This window comes from Brachyhypopomus gauderio, chromosome 2, assembly GCF_052324685.1.
Source record: "Brachyhypopomus gauderio isolate BG-103 chromosome 2, BGAUD_0.2, whole genome shotgun sequence".
Classification (NCBI taxonomy): Eukaryota; Metazoa; Chordata; class Actinopteri; order Gymnotiformes; family Hypopomidae; genus Brachyhypopomus; species Brachyhypopomus gauderio.
In genome coordinates this window covers 34,552,592-34,578,916 of record NC_135212.1, presented here as the reverse complement: position 1 = coordinate 34,578,916, position 26,325 = coordinate 34,552,592, and the positions used below count along the sequence as shown (strand labels likewise).

General features: G+C 42.8%; 3 protein-coding genes and 2 long non-coding RNA genes across 5 annotated transcripts in view; 4 read left to right on the top strand and 1 right to left on the bottom strand.

Moving 5' to 3' along the window:
• Positions 1–26,325, top strand: part of LOC143508862 (uncharacterized) — a 128,446-nt gene that overhangs the window by 28,205 nt on the left and 73,916 nt on the right. The gene's annotated exons all lie outside the window — the stretch shown is intronic.
• Positions 4,907–9,412, top strand: LOC143501130 (extracellular calcium-sensing receptor-like). The gene is made up of 6 exons (XM_076994758.1): positions 4,907–5,139; positions 5,322–5,622; positions 5,962–6,732; positions 7,042–7,266; positions 7,471–7,594; positions 8,490–9,412. The coding sequence occupies exons 1-6, from the start codon at positions 4,907–4,909 to the stop codon at positions 9,401–9,403; spliced, it is 2,568 nt and encodes an 855-aa protein (XP_076850873.1). The 3' UTR covers positions 9,404–9,412.
• On the bottom strand, positions 8,887–11,239 carry LOC143501162 (uncharacterized). The gene is made up of 3 exons (XR_013126843.1): positions 11,028–11,239; positions 10,757–10,817; positions 8,887–10,154 (listed from the first exon to the last, which is right to left on the bottom strand). It is a non-coding gene; the product is annotated as an uncharacterized LOC143501162 (long non-coding RNA).
• Positions 10,534–16,413, top strand: LOC143501146 (extracellular calcium-sensing receptor-like). Its single transcript, XM_076994760.1, has 5 exons — positions 10,534–10,833; positions 11,071–11,844; positions 12,292–12,516; positions 12,754–12,877; positions 14,846–16,413. Exons 1-5 carry the CDS (start codon positions 10,534–10,536, stop codon positions 15,757–15,759), a joined length of 2,337 nt encoding a protein of 778 aa, XP_076850875.1. The 3' UTR covers positions 15,760–16,413.
• Positions 17,913–23,319, top strand: LOC143501114 (extracellular calcium-sensing receptor-like). The gene is made up of 6 exons (XM_076994757.1): positions 17,913–18,148; positions 18,369–18,669; positions 18,825–19,610; positions 19,938–20,162; positions 20,413–20,536; positions 20,856–23,319. The coding sequence occupies exons 1-6, from the start codon at positions 17,913–17,915 to the stop codon at positions 21,767–21,769; spliced, it is 2,586 nt and encodes an 861-aa protein (XP_076850872.1). The 3' UTR covers positions 21,770–23,319.

Below are 26,325 nucleotides of genomic sequence, written 5' to 3'. Positions count from 1 at the left end.
CAAATAATCTGTGATGCAAAAATGTACCTTACTAATATAGTGGCATGTTGGCCTGGATCAACCCAATGATTCACACATCCTTACAAATAGGATGGTTGGGATAAGATTACAAGCTAGCAGAGTGCATGATAGGTGGCTTCTTGGTAAGCAACAAATTTTAAAGCATTTAAATAAAAGCATTTGACATTTCCAGCTTAGAATAATTAATTTAAAACATGGGTAATTGTTAAATTACTTAGGAGACAGCGGCTACATGCTCAAGACGTGACTGATGACCCTTTGTAATCCACAGACTGACCGGGAGCGGAGATACAATTCTCTCCATTCTCGCACCCAGTCTGTCGTGGAGAGGGCGATTGGGCACTAAAAAGCCGTTGGCGTTGGCTGGACAGGACCGGGGGAATACTCCTGTATCGGCCAGAGAAGGTGTGTCGTATTGTGAGGGCATGTGGGGTCCTGCACAATGTTGCGCACAGGTATGCCGTGCCATTGTTAGAAGTGGTGGAGCAACCAGCAGGACAAATTAATGCGCAGCCTAACACAGGTACCATACAAGCAAGGCAACAAATCATAGCTACAATATAAAAAGGTAAAAGACAACATTCAAATTTTAACCACTTCTTTTATTGAGTCGCTGATGCTAGTGAGCGCATCACTGATATTTTTTTTCTGCCAGTGTGCATTGTTCTGACCCCACAACATTTAAAGCTTCACACACGCTGTCCCACTCAGACCTTTTGTACTTTGCCGTAATGCCACAACATGCCAAACAAACATTTTTTCCGCGCCTCTACCTCATTCAGGAGCGTCTCCACTTCACATTCGGTGAAGTTCCTCTTCTTTCCCCATTTAGACATGGTTTGTGATAGATCGGAGAGGACACTCCTCCGGTGCAGGGCAAATAAAAATTTATAGGGGGGCGTGTCACAGGAGGAGTCAGCCACTCTCTTGATTGGGATGCACAAAAGAAATGTATGTGGATTCAGGCGTACGTACGTTTGATACATCTGGATTTTTTTTTGCGTACGCCATTTTCTGGATTTGTACATACGCCAATTTTTTGTAAGAAATCCACACAAGTCTTTGTACATGAGGCCCCTGGATACCACATACTTTAGACACACCCTTTCTTCCATCAAAGCAAGCTTGTTCAATGTGTTGCGATTGTACTGCCACCTGCTGGTTCAGCATGGTACCTACAACAGTGTACAATTGTCTAGTTAGGTTCCAGAAACTGAATATTGTTGGTTCCATGATCAGATAGTTATGCATTCTTCAGCTATAATTTATCCTTTTCTTTATTAGAATAATTCCAAGTTTGGTGTCTTTGGAATGATCTTGAAGAGTTGCTTCCTCTAAAAGGGGTTAAGCCTGGTTTATACTTGACTCGTCGCGAGCGGCGCGAGGGTCCGCATGGCGAAAATGACATCATCGCTGTGGCTCCGCCCTTGCACGAGGGCCTCGCACACAGTGGATTTGCGAGGTTGTGCACCTCTCGAATTTTGTAACTTCGCGTGATCCGCACTAGTAGAATGGATGCATTTGAGGAATTTCTATCTGAAATTAAGTTTACAGGGAGGAAGAAGATGCCAGCTACCCTCCGTCTGTCCGCACGACAGCGAGGGCTCGGAGGAGGAAAGCGCCACGGTTCGCACAAAGAACACCGTTATGTCGGAGAAGGGGTGCATGTCACGAGTTCGGCGCTACACATGAATACACACTGATCCAAGGACAGTGATAACCACTTGGACAACAGTAATAAACAAGTCACACAAAGTCGAGTCACAATGTCTAACATAACTGACAAACAAGACATACGGAAAACATTGCAAATCTTTAAGTATAAATATCATACAGCGAGAACAACCAAATAATACAAGCAAGACTAAAGACACATTACAACTAAACCAAAAGGACATTTACGTATAACAACGTAGGAAACTCAACAAACAACCTGAATCAATTGAAGACGACACAGAGATATAAACTAGAAACCTAAACAGATCTTGACGACTCGAAACCAGACTGATCATGGAAGCCCTAGAACTACAAGGAGGCAGGAGAATGAGACAAAATACACTCACAATGTGAACCAACCCAACAAAATAGATCCACAAGGAAAACATGAACTTAAACGGACTATATTACAAACTAATCAACCCAAATAACTTAAAACAGCTGATAGGCATAACATTGGGCAGGGATAAACAAGAGGGGGGGTTGATGAATCAGAACAAAATCAACCAAAAGAAAACTGAGGAGGAAGGCAGGATACCCACAAAGGGGGCGGAGTTAAACGTTACAATGAAAAAGCACAAACACACATGCACACAGATAAACAAACCCAAGGGAGGAGTCAGGGGATTTCCATAACAGAATCACAGGTACAGCTAAATCCTGTTAAATTAAGAACCACAGGTAATACAGCTAAATGCTGGTAGATTAATAAGAACCACAGGTACTACAGCTAAATCCTGGTAGATTAATAGGAACCACAGGTACTACAGCTAAATCCTGGTGTATCTACTATGGTGTTACGACTGAAGGACACAGAGAGGGATCCTTGTGCAAAAGCTTGAGGCTTTTAATTAGAAAGATAGGTACAGCAGTAGTAGCATGCGAGAGAGCAATGGTGGTAGGCTAATAAGAATAACTCTTGTCGCTATGTAGAAGTGGTCAATCCGGTCCGAGGTTGTGACGGGTAGGGTAGGCAGAGTCCATAAGGTATCTGAGGGCTAGGCAGGAGACGAGGTCTAGGGAACAAGTAGAGGTCGGTGCACAGGAAAAACAACACTAGGGTATAATGCTCAGTAGGCAACATGGTTGGCAATACTTTGCGTCTAGGAAGTGGAACGGAAGGGTACAAGTATGTATGGAATGTGGGCTTGGTGATGGGGAACAGCTGAGCAGAGTGACAATCAGGTGACATTCCTGACATATGGTAATAAGATTCACGCTTCTTACTGATGTCCACAACCATTTTATTTTCTTTACAAAGTTACGGAACACCTTGAATATTGATAAGAAAAAACACATTTCACATACATTATTTTCTTCCACAAAGGTTCTGTAACGAATGGAACACGCAAGGAGAGATCCTGATGCGGAAGTGAACGCTTTTTATTAAGATAACTCAGTACAGCAGGCCACGTAGAGTACACAACGGTGTTATGCTGGTGTAGGGCTGTAGTGGAGTAGCGGTGGTCAGGACGGTCCGAGGTCGAGAGGCGAGAGCAGAGTCCGGGAGGTATCCAGGGGTCAGGCGGGAGACGTGGTCTAGGGGGGCAAGCAGAGTTCGGTGCACAGGCAGACAGACAGGAATAAAGGCTTGGTACGCAACAACATGGAGGCAATACTTCGCAACCAGGAAGTGTAGTTCTGGTGCTTAAGTACGTAAGGAATGTGGGCGTGGTGGTGAAACAGGTGAACTCGATTATGTCATCGGCTATTCCTGACAGGTACACAAATTCAAATTTTTACTATAGTTACTGTGTGCGCCTATTTAGCCAGTGTCACGGTAGGGAGGCTGGGTTGCTGCCAGAGGGCGCGTGTCACAACTCGCACTACCTCATAGCGCACACCCCCAAGCACCAAACCACTCCCTCGGTCCCAGTCATCCCATTATTAGCACCTGTCCTTTATTATGTTGTGCACCTTTTTAAACCCCGCAGGTCATTCTGTCCAGTGCTGCACATTGCCCAATTGGAGCTCTACCCTGGACTTCCCTCCTATAACGATACAAAGTGATGTGTGCAGATCAAAGGATTTTAATTGGAACACAGAAATGTAGAGTAGGGCAGAAGACGGAGAACTTCAGGAACAGGCAGGAGTAAAGGCAGGTGTAATCAGGAAACCAAATCCATGGGAGCAGGCTAGGGACGAAAAACCAGGACAGAAGCAGAAGTCGGAACCAGAAATGTAGCCGTGGAAATGCTTGGTACGCACACATAAAAATGAGGCAATACTTTGCAACTAATGAAAAGGGAAATGGGCTTAAATAACAGAGGGACAGACACGCAGGTGAAATCAATAATCCGGTGATGATGATCTTATTATGGCTGTTCGTGCTGGGGAGAGTGAGCAATTCTGGGTATTGGAGTCAGGTCGGTTGTGTAATGTGACACCTCTGTATCTTCGCTAGCGGTCATCTGGACATTGCTGTGCCTTTTTCCTGCTTTGCAGTTATATCTGTTTACATGTTTATGTTCATTTAAAAGAATAGAAAATAAAGACCATTCAGTGGAACCCTCGCCTTTGGCCACCTCTGTTCCCGCGTCACAGCCAGTAGTAGACAGTCGATGATCATCTCTCATCCTTTTCTCTTTCACTTAATTTTCTGCTCACATTTTCCCACGCACATTACCCAGACAGGAAATTACGTCTCTCCACAAATTTATCATTTTAATAATGTCGAACAGCATAACTATGAATTGCATTGCAAATTTCTTCAATTTTATGTAACACAAAAAAACAATCTGAAATGAAACATAATAATCCCACAACATCTGGCATTGCCATGATAATGCATTGCTGTTTTTCGAGCGTCAGCTACATCTGATAAAATAATAAGAACAACAGCTAATACAGCTAAATCATGATAAATTAATAAGAACCTCGGGTAATAAAGCTAAATCATGTTTTGCCATAATGGTATAGACACCAACGGCAAATCGGACATACAGCAATAAGTTATAGTTATCAGGATAATTAACACTGAACACATAACCACACAACAATAACAATAAGTTATAGTAATCATGATGATTAACACTGAATACATAATCACACCTCCTGTGCCCATTTCACACCCACATTTACTAACAGCCCTTCACTACATGCTGCCTATATAAACCACTGTAGAGCAGACATTCAGATCTTCAGAGTGATGGGAGGCACCAAACCCACCATGCAGATCACAAGTCTGGTGCCTTTTGTATCAGTGCTGTGGATGACTGTGTTCAGCTCTACAGGATGTAAAGCAAACCCAGTCAGCTGTAGAATGTGGAATAATCCTCAGATGCCTGTTTTTTCCATGAATGGAGATTTTATAATTGGAGGGATTTTCACTATTCATTACTTCACGAATGCAGGACAAAACACCTACACTAAGCTGCCCCCACAGCTACAGTGCACAGGGAGGTCTGTCTGTGACGGCGGAGGGGGTGTGGGCATCTTTATGATATTTAACATCTAAATACATCCGTTGCTATTTTGTAATCCTTTGCAGCGTGTTGCTTTAATAACAACTGATTATCAACTGTAAATATTTTAAGTTATTATGAATATTCTAATGTTTTGCTTTTTGTAATCTCTCCAAACAGCATGGACTTCAGACAGCTGCATTTTGCTCGTGCTATGGAATTCACCATTCGCGAGATCAACAACAGAACCGATCTCCTACCGGGCATCACATTAGGGTACCAGATATACGACTCGTGCTCTGACGTACAGATGGCAATCAAAGCTGGATTTCAGTTTGAAAGCGGATTGGACGCCGTTTTCAACGAGACTAGTTCTTGTTCTAAATCTGTAGCTGCCGCTGTACCTGCTGTCGTGGGGGATTCCACTTCCACACCGTCAATTAGCCTGGCCAGAACGCTCGGTGTCTTTGGAATTCCACAGGTGAAAATGAATGGCTCTATGTCATTTGATTAAAGGCATGCGAACATCCCTTGCTGTCGCTTATACCACATTTAAAATAATTTTCAATAATTATTTATTTCGAACTCAAACCATAAATTAAAATATACATTTATATGAATATAAACATATATATATATATATATATATATATATATATATATATATATATATATATATATATATATATAAAGGCGTTATATATGTATGGTGATTATTTATGAACCAGGTCCCGGTAACACAAAAGATCTCTAAAAGAGTACTGATACTCATTCTACTCATATCGGTTGTTTCTCATTTTGTCCATTGACTAAATCACAGGTGAGTCACTACGCCACCTGCGCGTGCCTCAGTGATAAGCGGGAGTTTCCCACCTTCTTCAGGACGGTACCTAGTGACGAACATCAAGCGGCTGCACTGGCGAGAATGGTGAAATATTTTGGCTGGATATGGATTGGGGCCGTACGCAGCGACACTGACTACGGAAACTACGGAATGGCAACGTTTCTAAAGGCTGCGCAGGAGGAGGGGATCTGTGTGGAGTACTCCGAGGTCTATTACAGGACACAACCGCGCAGTAAACTGGAGAGGGTGGCAGACGTCATTCGTAGATCAACTGCACGGGTAATAGTAGCGTTTGTTCAATCAGGCGACCTCCCATTGCTTTTGGATGAACTGGCACGGGAACCACCGCCTCCGCTTCAGTGGATTGGCACTTCGTGGATAATAAATGCAGACTTTTTGCGGTATAACATTTGCGCTGGCGCTCTAGGTTTTGGGGTCCCCCGGTCGGTTATCCCCGGTCTTCGTGAATTTCTACTAGACCTGTCCCCAGCACAATCATCGAAATCGTCCATATTAACAGAATTCTGGGAGAGCTCATTCAGCTGTAGCCTAAAAGGACGGACAGGCGTGCGGCAGTGTGACGGCAGTGAGGACATCCGCGCGCTACAGAACCCATACACAGACACGTCACAGCTGCGCATAACTAACTTGGTGTATAAAGCCACGTATGCCGTAGCACACGCAATACAGAGTGTTATCTGTAATGACACACAGTGTGACAAGATCATTAAGGTCTTACCATGGCAGGTATAAATCCGTTCAATTTGAAATCTTCCGCTTTCACTTAAATATCAGACATCTATTAAAAACCCTACTTGTAATATAGGAAATCAGTCTTTAGTAATTTCAGTACTAACTGTAATTATACAAAGAACACAGTGGATACATATAATGCATATACAGGCTATCATTCTTACACTTGTATTCGAACAAAACCTACAATACACACATACACAAACCACTGTAAGTGTTTATTTGAACCCTACAGGGCTACATGTGAATCAAATTGTTTATAAAAACGAATTCACATTTAACTATAACCTTTCACCACTCCAGATACTCAACCAGCTCAAAAGAGTGAACTTCACCACAAAGAATGGCGACCAGGTCAACTTTGATTCCTATGGAGATCCTACAGCTGTCTATGAGCTCATTAACTGGCAGTTTAAGAAAGATGGTTCTTTAGACTTTGTGACAGTGGGATACTTTGACTTGTCCAAACCGAGAGGACAGGAGTTCAGAATGAGCAGTGCTATCAGTTGGGTCGGAGGACAGACTGAGGTACTGTTTAACACACCCTGTACTTACACATTATAAACCTGGGTTTCTCAAAATCTAGGGCTGAAGGACAACAGCATAGTACTCTTTAGTGTTTAAATTTCATCTAATAACTAATCAATCAAATAAGGATTAAAAGTGAATTGTGTGGAATATTTGCACTCAGGACAAAACCTTTTCATCTGATGCTATAATGTCTTTTTTTAGATGACAGTATCTTTGTGCAGTGAGAGCTGTCCTCCAGGCACCAGGAAGGCTGTACAGAAGGGAAGGCCTGTCTGCTGCTATGATTGTATACCATGTGGAGAGGGAGAGATCAGTAATAAGACAGGTTGTGAATCACAACAAACAATATTTAAATTAAACAGCAATAAAATAATAAACATCTAACTCCAGTGTTCACCAGTATTCAGGATTTAAACAAATTGCAACAAAAATGTACACTACCAATTTTTTATGTAGCAACAGCACTTTGATCTTTTTTGAAAACTTTAATTTAATTAAATATCTAGATTATTTGTAAAGTTTTATATTTTTTCATTTGTACTCAAGTCAATTCCAACAATGTAAATGATTTCCCTAGTATTAATGAATGATCATTGGGTGACATTGCAAATTAAATACTTATGAAGGACAAACCTCAAAAGCAAATGCTATTCTCTGTTCTGAGCACTTTTTAGAAAGAACAGTGTAGGTTGCTGACCAGAGAAACATGAATGATATGCAGAACAGTGCCACCAGTAGATTTTTTTTAGCAATGGTACAATGAAAATATATTGTTATCTATACATGAAATGTTTACAGAAAAAAAAACAATATTCCAAAATAAAATGTACTTTTATAGGCAAACATATTAACAAGTGATCTCCTTTTGCACTAAGCACTAAGATACTCCATTTCCATTAAAATAAAGGGTTAATTCTATACAGGTTCCATTCTATATAGGTCCAATTTGGGTCCTCTCCTCAGGTTTAAGGAGAGGTGATGTTTATTTCTGATTTTTTTTTCTTTTTTTAATATTGCACACATATTTCCTGCATTTTCTGGCTGTACTCTAATAAAGAGACCAATAAAGAATTTTATATGGTCATTATAGCATTGCTAAAATAACAAATCTAATGTAGGCCTAAGTCTTTTGCACAATGCTGTACATATAACTAATCTGTCTTTGCTTAGCTTAATGAGTTCTGTCTATGATCACATTCTTTGTTATTATAATTTTTCAGACTCTGTGGATTGTGTGCACTGCCCTCCTGAGTTCTGGCCCAATGCCAGACAAGACACTTGCCTCCCCAAGCCTGTTGAGTTCCTGTCCTGGGATGACACATTGGGCATCATTCTGACAGTGTTCTCCATCACAGGGGCCTTCATGTCTCTGTGTGTTACTGCTGTCTTCTACAGATACAGGATGTCTCCCATCGTAAGAGCCAACAACTCAGAGCTGAGCTTCCTGCTGCTCTTCTCTCTGACTCTGTGCTTCCTCTGTTCACTTACTTTCATTGGTCGGCCCTCTGAGTGGTCCTGTATGCTGCGCCACACAGCATTTGGGATCACCTTTGTCCTCTGCATCTCCTGTGTTCTGGGGAAAACAATAGTGGTGTTAATGGCCTTTAGGGCTACACTTCCAAGCAGTAATGTCATGAAATGGTTTGGGCCTCCACAGCAGAGACTCAGTGTTCTTGCCTTCACTCTCATACAGGTCATTATTTGTGTGCTTTGGTTAAAAATATCTCCTCCTTTCCCCTTAAAAAATCTAAGACACCACAAAGAAAGGATAATCTTAGAATGTGATTTAGGTTCTGCTGTAGGTTTCTGGGCTGTTCTGGGTTATATAGGACTCCTGGCTTTTTTGTGTTTTATCTTGGCTTTTCTAGCACGGAAGTTGCCTGATAACTTTAATGAAGCCAAATTCATCACATTCAGCATGCTCATATTCTGTGCAGTTTGGATCACCTTTATTCCAGCTTATATCAGCTCTCCTGGAAAATTCACTGTAGCTGTGGAGATATTTGCCATTTTGGCCTCAAGCTTTGGTTTAATTATCTGTATTTTTGCTCCTAAATGTTTCATAATTGTGTTTAGGCCAGAGCACAATACTAAGAAACACCTTATGGGTAAAGTTCCCTCTAAAGCTCTCTGAGATCCTCTCTGAAATAGCAGATACCATGGTTCAGCACCTTGTTCAGGAATAAGATTAGATTTCCATATCTTTCATTGTATCAGCCTCACTAGCAAACCTATATAACTGTATAAGACAAGCTGTCCAGTCCAGCAGCCTTTAGCCTGGGTTGACCTTTGACACTTCCTTGGCTCAGCAGTACTTCCTTGGCACTTCCTTGGCTCAGCTGTAAACAAACCATCTGGTTGTTAGAAAAAGTAATACACATATCATTGTGAGTATGTGAATAGAATGCCTACTGTGAATAGACATTTTGAAGCAAATCTGTGAAGGAAGCATTGCCCCTGAATTACTGCTGCATTTATGTTTGAGTTAATATACATGATTCATGAAATGTAAAAGAAAATGTAATCAGTTCACCTTCATTCACATTTAAATAAACAAACAAATTTCTTTTCAAGTGAATAAGAATACAATAAATGCAGCTTGTGTCTGTTTTGCTGTGAGAGACACCAGCTGTGAAGCAGAGATATTTGAAAAGTCTTAGTTATCATTATTAATAATTATGATTAACATTGAACACATAACCACACCTACTGTGCTCAATTCACACCCACATTTACTGACAGGCCTTCACTACCAGGTGGCTATTTAAGCCACTGTTGAGCAGACATCCAGACCTTCAGAGTGCTGGGAGGCACCAAGCCCACCATGCAGATCAATTCAAGTCTGGTTCCATTTGTATCAGTGCTGTGGATGACTGTGTTCAGCCCTGCAGGATATAAAGCAAACCATGTTAGCTGCAAACAGTGGGCTGAGCCCCAGATGCCTGTTTTTTCTATGAATGGAGATTTTATATTTGGAGGGGTTTTTACCATTCATTATTACACGAACGCAGGAAAGAACACCTACACCAGACTACCTCCACAGTTACAGTGCACTGGGAGGTCTGTCTATGACGGTGTAGTGGAGAATACGTGCATAAGAGCATTACTACTACACAGAAATAATGCTTATTATCTAATGATATTAGTTGCTGCTCTGTTGTCATATGCTACGTAGGCTATTGCTTTAATGAAACCTGAAATTTATACGTATAAGAAATTTCGTTATTGTCATTTCTATTTGTCTTACTGTTGTTCCCAAATAGCATGGACTACAGACAGCTGCGCTTCGCTCGTGCCATGGAATTCACAATCCGGGAGATCAACAACAGTACCGATCTCCTACCGGGCATCACATTAGGCTACCAGATATACGACTCGTGCTCTGACGTACAGATGGCAATCAAAGTTGCTTTACAATGTGAAACTGGCTTGGACCCCGTGCTCAACGACACTATTTTTTGTTCCAAATCTGCATCTGCCGCTGTACCTGCTGTCCTAGGGGATTCCGCTTCCACACCGTCGGTTGCCCTTGCCAGAACGCTCGGTGTCTTTGGAATTCCACAGGTAAAAAATACTAGGGTTTACACCATTTGACACCAAAAATACACAACTTTGTTATAGTTTATAACAGAAAAAAAACATCTGTTTAATGATTCATTTTGAATAAACCAATATATATCTATAGATAGATAGATAGATAGATAGATAGATAGATAGATAGATAGATAGATAGATAGATACATTCGTTATAAACTTACTCAGATCGGTTCTTTCTCATTTTGCCCACTGAATAAATCACAGGTCAGTCACAAATCAACCTGCGTGTGCCTCAGCGATAAGCGGGAATATCCTACTTTCCTTAGGACGGTACCTAGTGACGAACACCAAGCGGCAGCAATGGCTAAAATGGTGAAGTATTTCGGATGGACATGGATTGGGGCAGTACGCAGCGACACAGAATATGGAAACTACGGAATGGCAGCGTTTCTAAAGGCTGCGCAGGAGGAGGGGATCTGTGTGGAGTACTCCGAGGTCTACTACAGGACAGATCCCCGAAGTAAATTGGAGCGAGTGGCAAATGTCATTCGTAAATCTACTGCACGCGTAATAGTGGTGTTTGTTCACACAGGCGACCTACTACTTCTTTTGGATGAACTGTTACGGGAGCCATCGCCTCCGCTTCAGTGGATAGGCAGTTCGTGGATCATAAATCCAGAATTTTTGCGGTATAACATATGCGCTGGTGCGCTAGGTTTTGGGGTCCCCCGGTCAGTCATCCCAGGTCTTCGTGAGTTTCTACTAGACCTCTCTCTAGCACAAGTCTTGAAATCGCCCATGTTAACGGAGTTTTGGGAAAGCTCGTTCGGCTGTAGCCTGAAAGGATCCTCAAAGGACGTTCGGGAATGTGACGGAAGTGAGGACATCCGCGCCCTACAAAACCTATACACAGACACGTCTCAGCTGCGCATCACTAACTTGGTGTACAAAGCTACATACGCCATAGCACGTGCTATCCACGGAATAATCTGTAATAAAACGCAATGTGACAAGACCATTAAATCCTCACCATGGCAGGTATAAATCCACTCAATTTAAACCAGTCTGAACAATAGCCTGCAACGGATCTTTTCATTGACGTACACCGTAGACAGGAATATATTACCGTAAAGTAACATAAGATTACATTTTTCTTTGTCCCTGAGGAAATTTGTCTTGGGCATGCATTCAGTACCTGCTGTTATAAAGTAATACACATAACATAGTGAACTTTAAAAAGCAAACTGAGATACTTACAAAAACGCTGGATCAATGCCCACAATACACACTGGCTGCGTGTGCATGTTAGTTTTATTTATCATTTTTTGTCATATGTTTTAAATATGTACACTTTTTTTACAGAAATAAATACATACACAATTCAAACAATATATTTTTAGTTGTGTTAAACACTACAGGGCTACTAGTGAATTCAAATGACTGTAACAGGAATTCACACACTGCCATGGGCTTTCACCTCCCCAGGTACTCAACCAGCTCAAGAGAGTGAACTTCACCACAAAAAATGGTTACCAGGTCAACTTTGATTCCAATGGAGACCCTGCAGCTGTCTATGAACTCATAAACTGGCAGTTTAAGAAAGATGGTGCTTTAGACTTTGTGCCAGTGGGCTCCTATGATGCATCCAAACCAAGAGGACAGGAGTTCAGAATGAGCAGTGCTATCAGCTGGATGGGAGGACAGACTAAGGTACTGTATATCACACACTGTTCTCAGTACAAAGCAGAGAATCAGAAACTCCAGGTCAGATGCACAAAGATGCGTGGTGGCTGTTTAATTTATTCTTCTTACCACACACTTGATTTAAATAATCAAATAATTTTGATTATCTAACTGAATTTAATCAGGTTATTATCTAAGCATCAACTAAATTATTATGTTTTAATCAGTAAAAAAAATGCCTGATGCTCTAATGTCTTTGTGTAGATGCCAGTGTCTGTGTGCAGTGAGAGCTGTCCTCCAGGCACCAGGAAGGCTGTACACAAGGGAAGGCCTATCTGCTGCTATGACTGTATACCATGTGCAGAGGGAGATATCAGTAATATAACAGGTTGTGTAACACAATAGATAATATTTAAAATAAAAAATAATGAAATAATAAACATTCACCTCCAAAGTTACAGTGGAGGTTCTAGACCATCTGAACTGGGGGGCCCAGACTGGGACCAGTAGTTCTATTAGAGGGGTCAGTTACTTTACTTATATTATGTGGCCAGCATTTAAGTAGCAAAAAACAACATTCAATATTAATCACCATTTTATACAATTTTCTGTTATAAAAAATAATAAATTAGTCAGATACTGTCTCTGAGTTTTGTGGGAGGACCAAAGTGTCTGCATGCACTGCACAGCAATATGCAGAGTCTAATTGTTTTAAAATATTTAAGCCAAGGGTGGATATTGTGCCAGTTAGTCATAACTGAATTATCTGGCTCTAAATGACTTTCTGAATGTCTTTAAGAAGTGTGATATATATTTTTTTCTCTTTATTTTTTTTGAAAAAACTATAGAACAAGCATCACACTATCAGTGGCGGACTTAGAAATTTGGGGACTCAAGGCAAATTTAGCTAGGGGGCCCATTAACATTAATATGCGAGCCTGGTTTATACTTTCGTGAGTGATCGTAGCGCGTGATTCCGCCCACCTCGCACGACCCTGCTCGAACGGTGGAAGCGTTTATACTTTCCGCGTGCAGTGTTCTCCGAAACGATATGTGGTAGTATAAAGAAACACCCCTCAAAAACAGGGGAAGGAACATTTACCTGACTAATTTTAATGTTGCTTTGTGTTTCAGGTTTGAACGTGCTGGAATTTAGGCTAAAGTACTTGAAAATGCTTGAAATTGTAACTACTTCGTTTCACAACAAATAGCTGTCTGACTGAACAGTTCTCTTGTATTACGTTAACAAATACGAGCCTCTTGTAATTCCAGGACGAAACATGAGAGAACGTGAAGACGTTAAGATTGGGTGTTTTGAAAATAAACCACCTCTAAATAATGTGATTAAAAGCGAATTATTTCAAGTATATGTATAAATATTTAACTTATTTAAGTTTATCGTGCTGGGAAATATTGAAATGGACCTTGAAAGTGGCATACAAGTGATTTAATTCCACCTTGTAAAGGTGTATGAACCCTGCAAACATGACTTGGTTCATTGCGCTGAGACGCGGCGTGCGCGAAGTTACAAAATTCCAGAGGTGCACGACCTCGCGAATCGATAGCGCTAGGTCCTCGCGCACAGGCGGAGCCACAGCGTATAAAGTATAAACCAGGCTTAAAGTTAAGTTAGCTAGTCAGGGGGCCCCTACAGTGGGCTGCAGTGGGAGGGGCCCAAGGCAATTGCCTAGGAACGCCTCTATGTAAAGACCGCCTCTGCACACTATGATGGGATTTCTGTGTTATCTATATCTGTGTTATCTGTGTTAACTATGGCTAGTTACATGCAGCTATAAAGTCCCACAGGGGGCTGTGCATTCCAGAAGAGAGTACGCTGTGCACAATTTGCTGCCGCTTCTCACCAGTGTTGTACCTGTGTTAAAAATTGTAAAGAGACCTTGGATATCTCGAAAGGTGCTATATAAATTGAACATTCATTCATAAAGTCCTTCATATGCAGCGCATTCTCAACATCACTAGCCTAGATGACTGTGGGTTGCCAACTCCTCACTAAGGAAAGTAGCTATTGGCTGTCCTAAGTAGCTGAAAGTCGCTACATTATATAACTCGCTAAAAATAGTAGTTAGTGGGATCTGAATACTCGCTAAATACAGCGACAAAGTTGATAAGTTGTCAATACTGGTGCCGCTTTATCACCATTCACAAAAATGATGGATCTCACGCCACATCTCTTTTAGCTGGGCCTTAGAGGGGCTCCAAGGATGTTGTGACTTCCACTCACCCCCCGCAACCAGAACCTCCACTGCACTGTAATGGACTTAAACAAATACAGATACACCAGCAACCTGTTGATGTTTACTGAAAACAATCTTACCCTGTTCTTCTAATCTTTCAGACTCTTTGTATTGCCTGCGTTGCCCTCCTGAGTTCTGGCCAAACACCATGCAAGACAGCTGCCTCGCCAAACCAGTTGAGTTCCTGTCCTGGGATGACACTCTAGCTATTATTCTGACAGTGTTCTCCATCATTGGGGCCTTCATGTCTGTGTGTGTTACTGCTGTCTTCTACAAACACAGGACGTCTCCCATCGTCAGAGCCAACAACTCAGAGCTGAGCTTCCTGCTGCTCTTCTCTCTGACTCTGTGTTTCCTCTGTTCACTTACTTTCATTGGTCGGCCCTCTGAGTGGTCCTGTATGCTGCGCCACACAGCATTTGGGATCACCTTTGTCCTCTGCATCTCCTGTGTTCTGGGGAAAACAATAGTGGTGTTAATGGCCTTCAGGGCTACACTTCCAGGCAGTAATGTCATGAAATGGTTTGGGCCTCCACAGCAGAGACTCAGTGTTTTTGCCTTCACTCTCATACAAGTCATTATTTGTGTGATTTGGTTAAAAGTATCCCCTCCATTTCCTTTCAAAAATCTAAAGTATGACAAAGAACGGATAATCTTGGAGTGTAGCTTAGGTTCTGCTATAGGTTTCTGGGCTGTTCTGGGTTATATAGGATTCCTGGCACTTTTGTGTTTTATCTTGGCTTTTCTAGCACGGAAGCTGCCTGATAACTTTAATGAAGCCAAATTCATCACATTCAGCATGCTCATATTCTGTGCAGTTTGGATCACCTTTATTCCAGCTTATGTCAGCTCTCCTGGAAAATTCACTGTAGCTGTGGAGATATTTGCTATTCTGGCCTCAAGCTTTGGTTTAATTATCTGTATTTTTGCTCCTAAGTGTTTCATAATTGTGTTTAGACCAGAGCAGAATACCAAAAAATACCTTATGGGTAAGGTTCCCTCTAAAGCTCTCTGAGATCCTCTCTGAAAAGGAAAAAACAATATTATGGTCCAGCACCTTGTATAACATGTCCAAGATTATGATTACACCCCTCACCTATCATACTACATCAACATAACCGGTAACAGCAAACCCCTAGAATAAACTAATATGTTTCCCCTCAATCACATCTCTGGACAAATTACATAGTCACTTTAAATCACGTGTTTCATTCCTTTCCCCACAGTCCTACTAACAGCCAAACTGCTGATGTACTGACAGCCACACTACTGATTTACTGACAGCCACACTGCTGATCTACTAACAGACACACTGTTGATCTACTAACAGCCACACTGTTGATCTACTGACAGCCACACTGCTGATCTAATGACAGCCACACTGCTGATCTACTGACAGCCATACTGCTGTTCCAGCACAAATTCCACAAGTTTAGCTTCCTGTGAAATATCTTCTCCAACAGACAACAGACCAATCTTCAGTGGTCGTACTAGATCTCCATCTTCAATTTTGGTATAAGACTTGGTAGATTGAAATCGCTTTGATGCATTATTACTATTATTTACTTTATTTCTCATCCATTCATATTCTTTGTTAATTATATAACATTGTGAAAGTTTTGTTGAGTTTGTAGATTTATTTTTTTAATTGCTCATGATTAATGCTTCTGGTATGGTTTTGGTTTTGTGTTTGTGATTAGTGTTTGTTTTTGTTATTCTACATCACTGAGTGTCACGGTACGGCGGGCCCCCTACTGGACCCCTCCGTCTACAGCGGCAGTTGTCCAGTTGTTGTGTTCGTCCCTCAGGTGGGCGGGGGCGATCCGTCTCACCTGAGGGTCGTTTGTTTGTCTATATAGGTTTTGTCTTTGTACAAGCTGACAGCTGGTCATTGTATCTTTAATTCGGAGCATGTCATGGGTTTTTGGTTTGCGCACTTTCTCCATTAAACCATCATTATTCCCTGAGACTTGGTGTGATCGCTTCCATTTTATTTCGCACTCCCTGTCACACTAAGTAGTAGAAAAGCATAAATAAAATGTATTTGTCACGGTGAGGACCCCAGCCCCTCCCTTTTGGGCGTGTGTTTACGTGGTCCACGTGTACTCGTCTGCATCTGTGGATGTCTGTGGGTGCGGTTATGTCTTGTGAATATCCGTCTCACCTGTGCATCGTCTTGTAATCACGCGGGGCTAATGTGGTTTGTCCATTTAATGTGCGCTCGCGCAGTGTCCTGTGCTCGTCGTTGTCTAAGTCTGAATGTTCTCTGTGAACGACGTTCACAGAGAACATTCAGACTTAAGTCTGAATGTTTCAGGTCTACGTTATGTGTTTAAACGTGCGCATACTGCGCTATTCTGTGTCACAATAAACGTGACGTCTGTGCTCAAGCCGGGATTTGTGCCTCATCCTTCGCGCTGCACCCGACGTCACAGTATTATTATTAATGATATTATTTATTGGTGATGAAAACAATATGAAAATCATAGTAGCAATAAAAATTTATACAAATAAAGATTTAAAATATTAACAAAAAACAATAATATATAAACATGCAATAAAATAATGAATAAGATTTAATCAATAATAAGAGTATGTCTACAAAAGGTCTTTAAACTCTTAAAAAGAAGCAAATTCAGTTCTTATAAAATATGAATTAATAAATAACAACAATGATAATAATTAAACATAAGAAGTGATTTCTTAATTGAAGCATTTCTTTACTGGGATATTGAAATGGGTAAATATATACACATGACCTATACAGTAATTTTAACACTCTAGTCATGTAATATTAACAGCACAATTATATGTGTTAAAAGTACACAAAATGTTCAGAAGATTGCTGCACATATGTGCAAATAAACAATCAGTGAAAACATTCACTTGAAATGACGTTATCTAAACGTTTAAATGTTTTCTTTTAAAAATATTTTTTACTTAGACTCTGACATTTTATAGCGTACTTTTGTAGAGATAAGAAATATATCTGCCTTGTGTTTGGTAATGATACCATATATGCTATTAAGACACAACATAAAGACAAATGACCATGCTTCCTGTTCTTAGTTCAGACCCTTCAGCTTCAGGGCTCCATAGAAACGTGGCTATATAAACCATGCAACAGTCATCCAGACCTTCAGAGTGCTGGGAGGCACCAAGCTCACCATGCAGATCATTTCAAGTCTGGTGCCATTTGTATCAGTGCTGTGGATGACTGTGTTCTGCCCTGCAGGATGTAAAGTAAACCCAGTCAGCTGCAGACTGTGGGCGGAGCCTCAGATGCCTGGGCTTTCAGTAGATGGAGATTTTATAATTGGGGGAATTTTCACCATTCATTACTACACAAACTCAGGACAGAACACCTACACCAGGCTGCCACCACAGCTACAGTGCTCTGGGAGGTCTGTCAGTTAGAGTGGGGTGGGCAGTACAGACAGCAAGGCATTAACAGAATAACAGAAAAAATGCTAATTAGTCATTTTTGTAGCTACATATGTGCTACTGATTGTGTTAATAACATCTTATTGTGTTAAGGAAAAGCAAGAATCAAGAAGTTGATGTTGCATAAAGTTTTCTTTTAAATATACATTTATTTTCTTATGTATTTCCCTCTCTAAACAGCATAGACTTCAGGGAGCTTCAATTTGCGCGTGCGCTGGAGTTCACCATTCACGAGATCAACAACCGAACGGATCTTCTACCAGGGATTGTGCTGGGATACCAGATATACGACTCGTGTTCTGCCGTGCAAATGGCGATCAGATTTGCACTGCAATTTGCGAACGGCGTGGACACCGTTTTAAATGACACATATTCTTGTTCAAAATCTGCTGTCGCCGCTGTACCTGCTGTCGTGGGGGATTCTGCTTCCACCACGTCAATAAGCCTGGCCAGAACGCTCGGTCTGTTTGGAATTCCACAGGTGAATATTGTAGACTACGTAAAATGGTCTCGTTTTGTTGTTTTTTTTCCCTAAATCTATAAATGTAATGAAATAAGTTGTCCGAATATAAAACCCACGTCCTGTTCGTATATTCAAATTATTTTTTTTCCATTTCTCCTTTGATTAAATTGCAGGTGAGTCATTATGCAACCTGCGCCTGCCTGAGCGATAAGAGTCAGTTTCCTGCCTTCTTCAGGACGGTACCTAGTGACCAACACCAAGCGGCTGCACTGGCGAGAATGGTGAAGTATTTTGGTTGGACATGGATTGGGGCAGTGCGCAGCGACACGGACTACGGAAACTACGGAATGGCAGCGTTTCTAAAGGCTGCACAGGAGGAGGGGATCTGTGTGGAGTACTCCGAGGTTTATTACAGGACACAACCTCGCAGTAAACTGGAGAGAGTGACAAACGTCATCCGCAGATCCACGTCTCGAGTAATAGTAGCGTTTGTTAACATAGGTGATATGAGGTTTATTTTGGAGGAATTAGCTCGAAAGCCACTGCCTCCGCTTCAGTGGATTGGCAGCGAGACATGGATAATTCATCCTGAGTTTCTGCGGTTTAACGTTTGCGCCGGCGCTTTAGGTTTTGGGGTCCCGGGGTCAGTCATCCCAGGTCTTCGTGAGTTTCTACTAGACCTCTCTCCAGCACAAGCCTTGAAATCGCCCCTATTAACGGAATTTTGGGAGAGCTCGTTCAGCTGTAGCCTAAACGGGAGGAAAAATGCCGCTAAGGGCGTGCGGGAATGTGATGGTAGTGAAGACATCCGCGCGCTACAGAACCCATACACAGACACGTCTCAACTGCGCAACACTAATTTGGTCTACAAAGCTACGTATGCCATAGCGCATGCTATTCACGCTGTGCTTTGCAATAACACCGAATGCGACAAGAACATTAAATCCGCACCATGGCAGGTATAAAACTGCTTAATACTAAATAGTCGTATAAAATTATACATTTGTATATTATACATATGAATCTGATTTTATATTTTTTACGTTTTTAAGCAAGTTTTAGCGCTCATGATTAAAATGATAAACGTTTGTTTTATAGCAACTATTAATAAAAGATAAAACAAGTTTTAGTCCAGCTCAAGTTGTAGGCTAAATATCATCCATATTGCATAATAATATGATATTTCCTTGAATGCTTGGCTGTTCACCAATATTATATAGTATATATTATTTGTGTATAAAATATACCTTGTTGGCCACATGTGAACATGAAGTCTCCTTCTCCAGATACTCAGCCAACTCAAGAGAGTGAACTTCACTACAAAGAATGGTTACCAGGTCAACTTCGATTCCAGTGGAGACCCTATAGCTGTATATGAGCTCATAAACTGGCAGTTTAAGAAAGATGGTGCTTTAGACTTTGTTCCAGTGGGCTACTATGATTCATCCAAACCAAAAGGACAGGAGTTCAGAATCCGTAGTGTGATAAGCTGGGTGGGAGGACAGAATGAGGTACTGTATAACACACCATGTACACTCTTAGTAAAAAGTCGGAATTCTTTAACTCCAGTACTGGGAGACAAATAATCTTGACTGTTAGGTATTTTTCTGTAATTCATGAAGTCTTGCTTTTGTCATGAATTCAATTTAATATGTTAAAATCCAGACCCAGACCAAAGTGATCAATATGGCTTTTATAATGGTTGGTGCTTTCCCTCCATGAATAATTTCCAAATAAGTGTTTCCTTAATGTCTTTCCCAGGTTCCAGTGTCTGTGTGCAGTGAGAGCTGTCCTCCAGGCACCAGGAAGGCTGTACAGAAGGGAAGGCCTGTCTGCTGCTATGACTGTATACCATGCGCAGAGGGAGAAATCAGTAACACAACAGGTTGTGTATCAGTACATTTCTTCTGAATTATCTTGAATAAAGATATTTGTCTGGTCACTATATGGAAGGAAACATCCCTTGACACGATCCCTTATTTAATATGCAGTAACCATCCTAACATAGTATATAGCATTGGTTAACCTCCAGCAACAAGTGAAAATGGGGAAATCAGTCAATGGGAAATTCTTAATTTGAATTAAATAAGATACATGAATTGTAACAGTTGCGAGGATAAATGTTTTGAAATTGTATTGAAAAGATATAAGCCTTAAGCAAATCCAAGACTTATCTTACTATAATATAATGATATTATATTTAGATTCTCTGGACTGTGTTCACTGTCTTCCTGAGCTCTGGCCAAACACCAAGCGAGATGTCTGCCTCCCCAAACCTGTTGAGTTCCTGTCCTGGGATGACACTCTAGCCATCATTCTGACAGTGTTCTCCATCAGTGGGGCCTTTGTAGCTATGTGTGTAGCATCCATCTTCTACAAACACAGGGAGTCTCCCATCGTAAGAGCCAACAACTCAGAGCTGAGCTTCCTGCTGCTCTTCTCTCTGACTCTGTGCTTCCTCTGTTCACTTACTTTCATTGGTCGGCCCTCTGAGTGGTCCTGTATGCTGCGCCACACAGCGTTTGGGATCACCTTCGTCCTCTGCATCTCCTGTGTTCTGGGGAAAACAATAGTGGTGTTAATGGCCTTCAGGGCTACACTACCAGGTAGTAATGTCATGAAATGGTTTGGACCTCCACAGCAGAGACTCAGTGTTCTTGCCTTCACTTTCATACAGGTTCTGATTTGTGTGGTTTGGTTAAAATTGTCCCCTCCTTTGCCCTTCAAAAATATAAAGCATTACAAGGAAAAGATAATCTTGGAATGTGGTTTAGGTTCTACTATAGGCTTCTGGGCTGTTCTAGGTTATATAGGAGTCTTGGCTTTTCTGTGTTTTATTTTGGCTTTTCTAGCACGGAAACTGCCTGATAATTTTAATGAAGCCAAATTTATCACATTCAGCATGCTCATATTCTGTGCAGTTTGGATCACCTTTATTCCAGCTTATGTCAGCTCTCCTGGAAAATTCACTGTAGCTGTGGAGATATTTGCTATTCTTGCTTCAAGCTTTGGTTTGATTATTTGTATTTTTACTCCCAAGTGTTTCATAATTGTGTTTAGACCAGAGCAGAATACCAAGAAACACCTTATGGGTAAAGTACCTTCAAAATCTCTTTGAGATGACCAGTGGTGGCATGGTCAAGGTTCTGCATCTCAAATAACATGACATCAATTGTGATTATTTTACATGTAACAATGCATCAATCTCACCTTTTGAGTAATGTATGTCTGATGGTTACTAGTACAATGAATTTTGCATCCCTTATCTGATTAGAAACTACTAAGTCTTTATAAATGTCAAATCATTTGGTGTTTAACTTAATTTTACCCATTTCTTCATCTATATACTTATAGGTTTGTAACTTTATGAGCAATGATGTGTACTGCTTGTCCTGTAACTGCTGAATATTTAAATGGGAAAATAAACTATTCTAACTGTAACATGCGAGGTTGAAGCAGGAGGCAAAGACAAGGAGAGTGTAAACAGTATGGTTAAAATAAGAGTGAGCAATAGCAATATTAGCGGTAACAGATCAATACACAATATACGCCACACAGGACTCATGTCTAACACAGACAAGCAACAAGCAACAAACAACATCGACACACACTAAATACACGGACACTAACCAGTGAGCATGCACCGGTCCTAGGCGCAAGTGGGAGACATGCTCCAGCCTTTGGGGACACCATTGGTGTTTGTATCACTGGTGCTACACTGGTCACAATTGAGAGTGCACACCTGTTGTGTTACGTTGCCTCCTTGCTGCTGGGCAAGGTGCACTGGGGGGCTCCTTGAGGAGAAAGTCGAGCTCCTTCTCCTCTTCAACCTCCATCTCACTGTCTGAGGAGGAAGAAAAGCTAGCCATCTTGGTGTCCTCTGGAGGGCAGGACTCTGGGACCTCCATCTTGCTTATAGGCGAGAGGTCCGTGAGTCCCACCTCTACGCAGACCTCCTGGAGTACATCAGGGTGTGCATGGGCAATGCCCTCTTCAGAAGATCAAGAAGGGTCCCTGGGGTTGGAGGACCCCCTGTCCGGGAGCAGTTCCCCTCTGTAGCAGATATATTTTCTTTATTTGTTAGAAGGTAGTATATTGTTAGTTTAGTGTAGTATATTAGAGTTAGAGCAGAGACAGAAAGCCAGGTCTTCTCGTCCAACCTCAGTATGTAACCTCACAAATGCGCTTCTGGAAGAATGGTCAAATATCCCCATAAACACACTTCTAAACCTTGTGGACAGTCTTCCCAGAAGAGTTGAAGATGTTCTAGCTGCAAAGGGTGGACTAACGTCATATTGAACCCTGTGGATTAGGAATGGGATGTCACTTAAGCTCAATTGTGTGTTGTGAGGGAAATTTGCTAATGTCATTTAAGATCACATAAGAAAATTATGATTTAGTACATTAGTAGACAAACTGTGAATATGGTTGATCAGTGATCCGGTTCAGTGATTAATTTATAATCATGTCCTTGTTTGTGTGTAACCGGCGTCAGGAGAATGTATAGAGACAGAAAGTGCTATGTCAGGTTCTCAGTGTGAAAAAAAGAATTGTAAATGTGATAACAATGGAATAAAGGAGACTGGACTGCCCTCTTTCCTCAGAGTTCTTGTTCTAGATGAGACTCTCATGCTTTTTAACTTTTGTAATAAAACTCACTTTTAACCACGTCTGAGTCCTCATTTATTTTCAGGAAATTTCCACGACAGTGTCAAGGAAGGTGAGCGAATAATTTTGGCAATATAGTGTATGTATGAATGAGATCTACATCTGAAAATATCTGAATCTAAATAGATTACCCTCATTCAATATAAACTGTAAAAACAAAAAAGTTGAGAAAACTCAAAATTTCAAGGCAACTTACTGCACTCGATTCTTGATCCCAACTCAAACTCTTAAGTTTTTAAGAAATTCACTCACAGTTGTGCCAACTTATTATTTCTTGTTCCAATTATTTATTTTTCACAGGTATATAAACTTCAGATTTTAAGTATTGACTACAAATAATTCCAAATGATTCAAGTTATAAGTTATGCTAACTTCGTGACGTTCGGGCGCAGCCAAGGACGAGACACAGAATCCTCGGGTTGCGAAGCAAACGTTACTTTAATGACAACAGGAATTGCGCAATAGCGCACGAGGAACAGCAAACTTGACACGTAACGTGTAAACATTAGACAACGACGAGCACAGGACACTGCGCGAGCGCACATTAAATAGACAGACCACATTAGCCCCATGTGATTACGAGACGATTCACAGGTGAGACAGATTATCACGCGACATAGCCCTCACCACGGAGTTTCACAGACACAGACAAAGCACGTGGACTACGTATACACACGCCCAAAGGGGAGGGGCCGGGTCCTCAACGTGACAGAGGCCCCCTCCAAGGGCACTACCCGTCCCGGGGTGCCAACAGGACAGAGTGCCCCGAACCCACGACGATGGGCGAATCCGACGCGCTCAGTCCTGCGTCTGGGAGGTGACTGCCCTCGGTGAAGCGTCCGCCACGAACCGCCTAGAACACCCTCCCTGTGAACACAGGGGAAAAGACGTTAGACAATGGCACGGTCACAAACACACAAACAGGCACGCTTACACACATAGACACAAACGGGAAGAGGGGGTTAGGTACACATACGGGTAGACTTACGAACACAGGCACACACACACACGAAACAGGCGCCAGGCTGCGCGCCAGGAGGAGAGCGATGAGGGGAGAGAGATCGGGAGCCACTGGTGCTGCAGGCGCTGCGATGGGCGGTGCTCCTCCTGCCCTTGCTGCAAACCCTCCACCGGGCGCAGCGCGGCTGGCCGACGCGCCAGGTGCAGCGCGGTTGGCCGATGCGCCAGGTGCAGCGCGGTTGGCCCCTCTCCTCGGTGGGCCGTACGGGAAACCCTCCTCACCCGAGGATCTCCCTCCGGACCTGGCAGTGGGAGTGGCTTCCTCCGCTTCCATCTCCTCTTCACTGCCACGGCTCCAGCTCATGGGCTGCCCCGAGCTGCCACCCCGGGAACAGTCCATGTCGCTGGCTGGGGAGCGCTCGGGGGATGAGCCCGCCTCTGGACTCCTCCTCCTCTTAACCGTCTCGACTGACAGTTCCGAGGGGGGAGGGCTCTCCTCCTCGGTAAAGGAGCCCTCGGACGGAGGGTAATCCCTGTTTTCCTCTTCTTCCCCACCGTCTTCCTCGGGGTAAGCAGAGCACTCCGACGGGGGGTACTCCTCCTCGCCGTACTCTTGCTCCTCGCCTTCCTCCATGGTGGTAGAGGGACATACGGGCGGAGGGAGGTAGTCCTCTTCCTCGGACTCCTCCTCCTCCTCTTCCCCGTAGTCCACCGTGGAGGCGTCGTATAATGACGGAGGGTAAGCTTCCTCCTCGTCCTCTTGCTCCTCCTCCTCGCCTGAGGAATCTCCCTCCCCAAACTCGCTCTCGGGGGTCCTTTCCACCCCGCAGAGCGCGAAGGAGCCTACCCGCAGGGGTGAGGGCTCCCTGGACGTAGAGGGTTTGTACTCCCTCCAAAGCCGCACCGCCTCCTGGCGGAGCTTCTCCGCCGCCTCGGGGTCGTGGTGCCCCCGCGCCTGTCGCAGCAGGGACGCACAGACTGGGTCTGTCTCCAGCTGCTCCTGCGTGGGTCCGATCTTGTGGCACGGGGAGGAGTCCCCCTCGAGCTCGCCCTTTGGTGTCGTCCCTGTCCCGTATAGCTCGGGGACGTTAACCCGTATGGGCGAGAGCTCCCGTGGAGGCGCGGAGTGTCTCTCTTGCCACACCCGCGCCACTGTCTTGCTGTACTCCCCCGACAACTCTGGTATGGAGGTCTCCCTCACAGTAGGTAGGCGTACTCGGGGTCCCGCTTCAGCTAGAGTCGCGGCGCGGGGGGGGAGGATGAAGCGCGGTGACGCCGCTTACTCGGGCGAGTTACCTTCTTCGGCCGGGTTGCGTAGCCCGGCATGGTCCTGGTGTCTCTGGACGGCTCGTCGTTCTCTGTGACGTTCGGGCGCAGCCAAGGACGAGACACAGAATCCTCGGGTTGCGAAGCAAACGTTACTTTAATGACAACAGGAATTGCGCAATAGCGCACGAGGAACAGCAAACTTGACACGTAACGTGTAAACATTAGACAACGACGAGCACAGGACACTGCGCGAGCGCACATTAAATAGACAGACCACATTAGCCCCATGTGATTACGAGACGATTCACAGGTGAGACAGATTATCACGCGACATAGCCCTCACCACGGAGTTTCACAGACGCAGACAAAGCACGTGGACTACGTATACACACGCCCAAAAGGGAGGGGCCAGGGTCCTCAACGTGACAAACTTATTATATCTTGTTCAGATCATTTATCTTACCCATGTATATGAACCTCAAAAGGAAAGTTTTACATACCAAGAGTTCCACATTTTTTTAAGTTGCACCTCACTATATTGTGGCGTGGTGTGGGAGAAAGAGGCCACAGACAATTCCATTCTTATCAAGAACAGAGGTTTTGTTCTCACCTCGCAAGAAAATTGGCACTTACAGGCACAATCAGATCAAACTCAAGGCCTCAAATAACTTGGTCTTGCACATGAAACACAGGGGAAGGTCATGAAGATGGCAACGTTACACATACATGGAGGGGGAACTCGGATAATGCACATGTACATAAAAAAATGGACCGGGG